The sequence below is a fragment of the Nanorana parkeri genome, unplaced genomic scaffold (assembly GCF_000935625.1).
Source record: "Nanorana parkeri isolate BGI_ZX_2015 unplaced genomic scaffold, ASM93562v1 scaffold7, whole genome shotgun sequence".
Lineage (NCBI taxonomy): Eukaryota > Metazoa > Chordata > Amphibia > Anura > Dicroglossidae > Nanorana > Nanorana parkeri.
Genome location: NW_017306275.1, coordinates 2,226,168 through 2,235,287, shown reverse-complemented (window position 1 = coordinate 2,235,287; position 9,120 = coordinate 2,226,168). Strand labels below are relative to the sequence as shown.

The 9,120-nt window shown below is 41.5% G+C and overlaps 1 protein-coding gene across 1 annotated transcript; it reads left to right on the top strand.

The window, feature by feature from the left end:
* The first annotated feature begins 1,939 nt into the window (after nt 1-1,939).
* ZBTB14 (zinc finger and BTB domain containing 14) lies at nt 1,940-9,116 on the top strand. The gene is made up of 3 exons (XM_018553457.1): nt 1,940-1,946; nt 6,841-6,900; nt 7,603-9,116. The coding sequence occupies exons 2-3, from the start codon at nt 6,898-6,900 to the stop codon at nt 8,956-8,958; spliced, it is 1,359 nt and encodes a 452-aa protein (XP_018408959.1). The 5' UTR covers nt 1,940-1,946; nt 6,841-6,897; the 3' UTR covers nt 8,959-9,116.
* The last annotated feature ends 4 nt before the right edge of the window (nt 9,117-9,120 follow it).

Here is a 9,120-nt window from a genome sequence, read left to right as displayed (position 1 = left end):
GGCTATCTGTTAGTTAGCAAAGTCTATGCAACAGTTTTTATGTGTATTGAGAGATTTGTACAGGTTTGTGACAAATATAAAGTGTATGTCTAGTCAAAATGTTTTTCTACTTCATCCTCCATGACGGTTTACATCAGAGTTGGCCCTGCCTTTTGCAGGAAAGAAAAAATTAAGGGCCTGTTCACACCAGCAGCCATGCTACACCGTATAGCTGCTGGTGTACATGTGCCCCGCATAGTGTTGATGAGCTTGATTGGGATTCATCGCACTGTTTCAGTCTTTTGCTAGAACTTTAATGAAATGTCACATTTCATTAAGTTCTATGGAGCACAGCATGGTGTGATGCAGTTGTACCTCTTCATAGTGGGCTGCACTGAAAAAAAAGTACTGCCATATTTTTCCCAATTCATCTTCCAGGACAGCACAGGAAAGAGGAGCTCTGCCCACCTACAAACAGGAAACACATCATCCACAATTAAAATATAATGGCCTGTCCCTCCAAACCACCACTGGCCTAACAGGAACATCAAAACTGTTTGTTTTTCCATAAGCCTTCATGTTGGTTACGGGGGCCTCCCAGTGTGTGCTCCCCCATGTTTTCAGGGAAGTGGACCTGGAAGGGTTGCATGCCTGGGCTTATCCTAGCTAGGATAGCTTTCCCCCCCAAGATCCCTTCTCCGCAGAAGGAGAAGCAACTATGCCTGTGGGCGCTGATGCTCTAGTTGCGCCTTCCCTTACTTACTTTTCACCAAACCCATATCCATTCTTCCAATTTTTGTACAAGTCATTCTGAATTGAGATAGCTGGTTGGATGACCAGTGAAACGTCTTCAAGAAAAATACAGAAGTCCAGTTGCCTTGACTTATTTTGTACAGCTCTACCATGACCTGGATGAATGAGAACCTTCACAGACATATTCTTCCAATGGACAAAAAGAGGAAAAGAAAATTGACAGGCCACCGCTTAGAATTACTTTTAGGCCCTTCTTCAGATTTCAGTCTTGCACAGAGTTTTTGTGACGTTTCCCCTGCTGAAAAAAAGTCTTGGGGTACCTTAACCCCTGTTTCTTGTAAGAATCTGGCAGGCTTTGTATCCAAAAAATGGGTTTTGAACACAAAAACTACAGATAATTCTGCATACAAAATGAAAGCATTATGGGGCCCAAAGAAATCCAAAGGTACCATGTAAAACTAGAGGATGTATACTTGCCTTTTCATTGTCTGCCTCATTGCAGATCTTGCAGGCTTGTCATACTTCTCGGTATATTACATGCCTGCTTAGAACTTGGCCAAAACCAAGTTACCTACCGATCTTTCTTAGTTTGGAGAGTGCGTTGCCCAATCTCCATTCATTTACATTCATCTCTGATTCCTCAGGTTACCAATGGAGCTAGAGCAGTAGGTTTTTGTACTGTGGGAGGAATGCAAACGCAACACAAACCTTGGTAGCACTCCACTTTGAATAAAATTTTCATCCACATGCCTTGCACCTCTATACACCAGAGCAATTTTTACATTTCTGCTATTGGCATTTTGATTTGGGAAAAACTTTGTTGTTGCTTATAGTATTGAAGTAATACATATCTTTATAGCTAAACAGTGTAAATAAGTTGTAACAATGATAATATCAATCTTTTATTCAGGAGGCACCATCTGAGCTCTTGGATGACAGAGCAGCACTCTTCTGTCAAAATAGAAGCTGGGTCTCGCCAATTATAGTGCAAAGTGGCAGCGGCAGGGGAGAAGGACCAGGTTGAAGTTGTTAATGGTATACCTTGTACACCCAAGGTTCTTACGTGGTAACAATAGTTCGATGTGATAATATATTGAATGGCTGTGGTTGGTGGGAATTTTTGCATAATTATTTGTTTAATTTTCTGTTCAAATTAGGTGAAAGGGTCATCAGTCAGGTGCGTTGCACTGTCTATTCCCACAAAGGATATAACAGTAAGTCTAATTTCCTATTTTCATGTGTTTATGTTCTCAGTGACTTTTCAGTTTTTGGTTCAACTTGCATGGGGTCACAAACATCATGCGCAGAGCCTACTGTAATACCACCAATCTGAGGCAGTAAAACTTTAAAAAAAAACTTTTTCTTTTTTCTTAATCTGTGATGAATGTTAATTATATGAGATTGGTAGTGAAGTACATATACATTCACTGACATCAAATGTTGTACCTAAAGTAATCCTCAATAGTAAACAAGCTTCCGATCTGAGAGGTAGTGCATGTGCTTTCCTTCTACATTCATGTCTGGTAGAAGAATCCTAAAAAGGAAAGCTGCTATTTCGCTTTACACCATGTAGGGGAAAAGTCTATTACTCGCGTAACCTGTAATCAGCTGGTCAGGGTTGAGACTCCTATATACAGTGAGGAAAATAATTATTTGATCCCCCGGAGATTTTGTAAGTTTGCCCACTTACAAAGAAATGAAAGGTCTATGATTTTTATCATAGGTGTATTTTAAATGATAGAATATCAACCAAAAATCCAGAAAAAAACACATGATACTAATGTTACAAATTAGTTGCCGTTCAGGGAGTAAAATAAGTATTTGATCCCCAAGCAAAATGTGACTTAGTACTTGGTGGAGAAACCCTTGTTGGCAAGCACAGAGGTAAGACGTTTATTGTAGTTGGTTACCAGGTTTGCACACATCTCAGGAGGGATTTTAGTCCACTCTTCTTTACAGATCTTCTCTAAATCCTTAAGGTTTCTTGGCTGTCGCTTGGCAACTTGAAGTTTAAGCTCCCTCCATAAATTTTCTATAGGATTAAGGTCTGGAGACTGGCTAGACCACTCTATGACCTTAATGTGCTTCTTCTTGAGCCACTGCTTTGTTGCTTTGGCGGTATGTTTGGGTCATTGTCATGCTGAAAGACCCCTCCACGACCCATCTTCAGTGTTCTGGCTGAGGGTAGGAGGTTCTCATCCAAGATTTTACAATACATGGCCGCGTCCATTGGCCCCTCAATGCGGCAAAGTCGGCCTGTACCTTTAGCAGAGAAACAGCCCCAAAGCATAATGTTTCCACCTCCGTGCTTGACTGTAGGGATGGTGTTCTTAGGGTTATAGTCAGCATCTTCCTTCCTTAAACACGGCAAGTCAAGTTAATGCCAAAGAGTTCAATTTTGGTCTCATCTGACCGAAGCACTTTCTCCCAATCCTTCTCTGAATCATTTAGATGTTCATTGACAAACTTCAGATGGGCCTGTACATGTGCCTTCTTGAAGAGGGGGACCTTGCGGGCACTGCAGGATCTCAATCCATGGTGGTGTATTGTTTTACCAATGGTTTGTTTGGTGACTGTGGTCCCAACTGCCTTGAGATCATTCACAAGCTCCTCCAATTCTGGGCTGATCCCTCACTTTTCTCATGCTCATCCTTACCCCATGAGGCAAAATCTTGCATGGATCTCCAGACCGAGGGCGATTGATGGTTATTTTGTATTCCTTCCATTTGCGAATAATCGCGAATACAAGATCTGCTTCATCAGCTTCTCTCCAGCATCTGAAGCTGGAGAGTGACACAAGAATGCGGAAGTGATATAATATACATCAGTTCCGCATTCTGACAGCTGAGAGGGGACCGGAGGGAGCTTGTGTACCGAGCTCCCTCTGATCCCCTGTGACAGAGGCCGTATGCTGGTCCCAGGCTCACACCGGGCACAGCGGAGCCCGGGACCAGCTTTACAGCGGGAGGGGGGGAGCCGGGGAGCAATTCACGGGACCTCAGACAAGCGATCCAGCGGATCGCTTGTATATTAACGGGCATCGCTACCTGTTTTCAAATAACGGGCATTTCCCCGCTCGCGTGAGGGGGCGTGTCTGAGCGGAAGTCTAAAGACGCCCACTCAGATCTAGATAGCTCCTGGCCGGCCGTTTTTTTAAAACTGCCGGCCGGGAAGTGGTTAAATTGACTAATCTGTGTACCACATTGCCAGTCTGTGGGAGCCAGAATTATTGTTGGTTGGTAGGGGATCAAATACTTATTTTACTCGCTGAACTGCAACTCAATTTATAACATTTGTATCATGTGTATTTTCTGGATTGTTGGTTGATATTCTGTCTCTTTCATTTAATACACACCTATGATAAAAAAATTATAGACCTTTAATTTCTTTGTAAGTGGGCAAACTTACAAAATCTGCAAGAGATCAAATCATTATTTTCTTCACTGTACTGCAGGCAGCTACCCAATGCTGAGAAGCTAGTTAGGGCTGATTCCTAAGAGCTGGCATCTGCTTTATGCATTCACAGGAAGCATGGCATGGTTGACATCCCCCTCCCTCCCCCCCCCCGTAAAAATAGGATGTTTCTATTCTTTTTAAAGTGGACTACCACCAAACCATAACAATTGCAAATACATTGCATTTATATTCAAAATGTACATTTTTGTCTACTTACAATTAAATTATATACCCTGCTGTTCAGGTGCCCATACACTGCACGATTATTGTACGAGAATCGCAAAGTGTATGGAAGGCGTGCAACCGTTTCTACTGTACGGTCGCACGTCTTCCGTCGAACAAGCAGGCTGCTTGTTCGACAACTGCCGAAAGGCCCGGTGTGCGCACACTACCCGTTTGCTGTCATTGGAAGCCCGCCCCTCAGGGAGGCGGGCTTGCGATGATCGCAAGTTCGATCTGCCTGTCCAAGATGGGCAGATCGTACAAGCTTTTAATTAGCTTACAAAAGTCTTGCGATGGTTGTAAAGTGTATGGGCACCTTTCTGGAGGCACCTCTCCCATGTACAGTGCAAGATAGTTTTTTTATTTTATTTTTTTTTAACTCTGCACTGATCACCTCATTCTGCAAGATTTCATTGATTCATGCATCAATCTGTTTATGCCTCCTACTTACATAGCAGATTTAATCAGTGGGCCTGCCCAGAAAGCACAGAGGAAGAAGCCGGCCACCAATGACTGATTTTTTTTAAAATTGGCAGAGTGGGTTTCCTTTTACGGGTGTTGCGGACAATGGGATGTGATAAAGAAGAGAGGTGATTTAGAAGTCTATTTATGTATTTTACAGAATTTAGATCATTGATGGTGGAAGTTTTAGTATGGGGGTGGGAATCCAGTTAATGAGGACCTGTCACCTTGCTTATTGGGGGTAAAATAAAGGCCTCTTTGAAAGCCACCCCTTGACCACCTTTTAATCTCCTTAATAGCGCTTCCCTTAAACTCCTTCTGTTGCAGCCAACACAAATAATACAAATGATTTGTACTATAGAATAATGTCAAGGGACGAATTGCACCTTTTTTTAAAGTCTATGTCCAGCCAAAATGTCTTTCTTTGTCATTTATTAGGGACATTTTTATACTGCCACCTTCAGGAGGTTTTGATGCTGGCAAAAAAAAAAACTTAAAGTGACATTAAAGGTGTCTTGCTTAGCAGTAATGTCTGTTCATATGCATAGGACACTATGGCTGTAACCTCTCATAGGAGATTTAAATCTGTCTCCCATACAGAGTGTAGTTCATGTAGCCATAAAGCTTTTGTTTAAGGTATACCTCCACCTTTTCCAGGGGATTTTTGTTTTCTTACTATGTTGAGTCTCTTGGACTTTTCTTCTATCTATTTGAATGCTCGGAGTTCATTCTGTAGCTTCTATACTACTTCCTGCAACCAGATACTTGGTTCTCAAAATGCCTATTCCTGCCGGTTCCTATTACTTTGAAGCTTTTCCTTTTTTTAATGCTTGCAATCTCCCCCCCCCCCAAAAAAAAAAAGTCAATGTCATAGATACTAACCTTTTATGTGTTTTAAATATTATCCCCTTTATGCTCTTTGATTATTAATGGTATTCTCTCATTTTTCTCCTTTTGAGGCTGTGTTATTTCATTCTTCCCTCCATTTTATTCTCCCCTCGATACTATGCTGTTTCTCATAGTGCACAATTAGGATTACCATCTAGAAAGGACTGTTCCTTATTTTGCTATGTTTAGTTCTGCTGCTTTGCATCAGTTAATTTGCCAAGCCATACTGGAGTATCTGTCTGGGTCAGTCTTTAAACAGATTCCCTCTGCACTTAGTAGTAAGTGCAAAATCCTTTTTACAAATGTAATTATTTACTCCTTCTGCCCCTCAATGATGTCTGCTTTTTAACACTAGACAGCATGATGGTCTTCATTGTGTGCACACCATTTCCAAGGAGGACTCAAACCCGTCACTGAATCCCTTTATCTGTTATATTCCCTTATAAAGGCTCTGTTCAAGAATTCGACCTTCTTTCCCTACACACAGGGAGATTTTCCTTGTGTGTTACTCCTGTCCTTCCCTGGAAAATCAACAAACTCAGCAACTCTGTTGCATGACAACAGTTTGTGGAAATATTGTCAGTGGATCCTTATGGCATATATTGTGATTGAGAAAAACTCCCCTCTTTTTACATTATATGAATTCTTATATAAAATCAGGCACAATGTATTGCGACTATCACAACTATCTCCAACAGCCACATGAACACTTGAGTAGCACAGGGAAAGGCTAGAATTGCTATCAGATTTTTAATTTTGTTTTCTGTTTTTGTCCCTCTTCCAGATTTTCCCTCACTTCCTGCCTTGTGAAAATGTTGTTAGCAGGACAGGAAGTGAATGTAAATCTCTCTAGTGGAGCCACAGATAGCTGTAAAACACAACAGAAATTCTAATCCTTTCCCACTCCATGCAAAAACTAGAAATAAAGTATTTTGGTTTGGCTTACACTTTAAGAGCAGCTTATCTGGAATCATAAAGCATAATAAACTCTTTAACCTCTAATGTACTGTAGATATGTGGACTGGATTGTGATTAAACATTTAACTTCCCTGTATATAACTATTGAATTTCTTCCCTCAGGTGACACCTGTAACATTAAATCACCAGCCTTCATTAAGGACAACTTCTGGTTTGTTCATGGTATGTTATTCTAATGCTAGCCTTGGTTGTTATTTTTTAATATTGAAGGAGAACAATGAGGTGAGTGCTTTTCACTCAGCCTCATAATCTGAGCCGACCTGTGACAATTAAACTGTCACAGGTCGGCTCAGTAGATCGGGAGGGGAGCGAACACATACCAGCGCGTGCTCGCTCACTTCTCGATCCTGTCACTGCAGAGAGCCGTGACAGGGGAGTGACTGGATTCTCCCCTCCCCTGTCCGATCTTCTAGCGCTAACTGGCGGAACGGGGGGGGGGGGTTGAGCGGTTACAGCTGGATAGGCAGAGCCAGCTGTCACTCACGCAGCTGGGCGGATCTCGACATAATTGTCGGGATCTGTTTCAGCTGAGGCGTCTCAGTATACCACGAGCTTTGGGTAACGGGAGGATGCTAGTTTGTGTCCTCCCATTACCCTTCGGAGAACTATGGGGAAAAGCACTAACCCCATAGTTCTCTATTTACCTATTTAGCCCCCTGGTTGCAGTGCACAGTGAGCTTTACTTCAGGAGCTTAGCTGTTCTAAATTGGACACACTTTTGCTAGTATCTTTAAAAATATATACAAATGCATTTAAATGTTACTACTACTAACAATTACATCTTCAAATTGTTTAAGTTTAGTGACGTAACCCTGGTAATTGTTTTAACTAGTATACATATTTTTTTTTCTTCTTTCCCTGTAGGATTTTTTCATAAGTATGTCTGAGACACTGAAATATAATGATGACGACCATAAAACGGTATTTTTAAAGACCCTTAATGAGCAAAGACTCGAAGGTGAATTTTGTGATATTGCTATTGTGGTTGAAGACGTAAAATTCAGGGCACACAGGTGTGTACTTGCTGCTTGCAGTACATACTTCAAAAAACTTTTCAAGAAGCTGGAAGTTGATAGCTCCTCTGTCATAGAAATTGATTTCCTGAGGTCTGACATATTTGAAGAGGTCCTTAACTATATGTACACTGCTAAAATTGCAGTAAAAAAGGAAGATGTGAATCTGATGATGTCCTCAGGCCAAATACTAGGTATAAGATTTTTGGATAAGTTATGCTCTCAAAAACGTGATGTTTCCACCTCAGATGAAAACCCTTCTTCTCCAAAAAATAAATATGCTTATGAAACAAGCTTAAAGATAAGTCGTCCAGTTGGTGAGGCCAATGACAATCAAGATGATGAAGTTGAAGAGATTGGAGATCATGAGGATAGCCCTTCAGATGACACAGTTGAAGGAACACCTCAGAGCCATGCAGAGGAAAAGTCACCCACCTCTACTCTTAGAGTTCAAGAGGCCATTCTAAAAGAATTGGGAAGTGAAGAAGTACGAAAAGTCAATTGTTATGGTCAGGAAGTTGAGACAATGGAGACAACTGAACCGAAGGATTTGGGGTCACAGACACCTCAAGCTCTAACTTATAATGACAGCATTAATGAAGTAAAAGACGAGCAAGCACAGGCATGGACAACGACGGGCGATATGAAATTTGAGTATTTGCTTTATGGTCATAGGGAGCAGTTTGCATGTCAAGCTTGCGGGAAGACTTTTACAGATGAAGCGCGACTGAGAAAACATGAAAAGCTGCACACAGCTGACAGACCCTTTGTGTGTGAAATGTGTGCCAAGGCTTTTACAACACAAGCACACCTAAAGGAACATTTGAAAATCCATACAGGGTACAAGCCTTATAGTTGTGAAGTGTGTGCCAAGTCTTTTATCCGTGCCCCCGATCTCAAAAAGCATGAGCGAGTACACAGTAATGAGAGGCCATTTGCATGCCACCATTGTGATAAAGCATTTAAACACAAATCCCACCTTAAAGACCATGAGAGACGGCACAGGGGGGAGAAACCATTTATTTGTGCTTCATGCCCAAAAGCATTTGCCAAGGCTTCAGATCTAAAGCGTCATGAGAACAATATGCATAGCGAACAGCGTAAGCAAGTGACAAGTAATGCCATTCAGAGTGAAACCGAGCAATTACAGGCAGCGGCTATGGCAGCTGAAGCAGAACAACAGCTTGAAACTATTGCTTGCAGTTAAACATTTATAAAATGCAGTTTAACATTTTCTTGGTAACAAGCAGTGGTATACTATGAAAGCAAAGGTGTCGTCGATAGCAGCCAATCAGATTTTTGTATTTCCATGTTCAGATCTGTAAATGGCTGATACCCAAAACTTTGCCCTGGCAAAGCTCCTATTAAA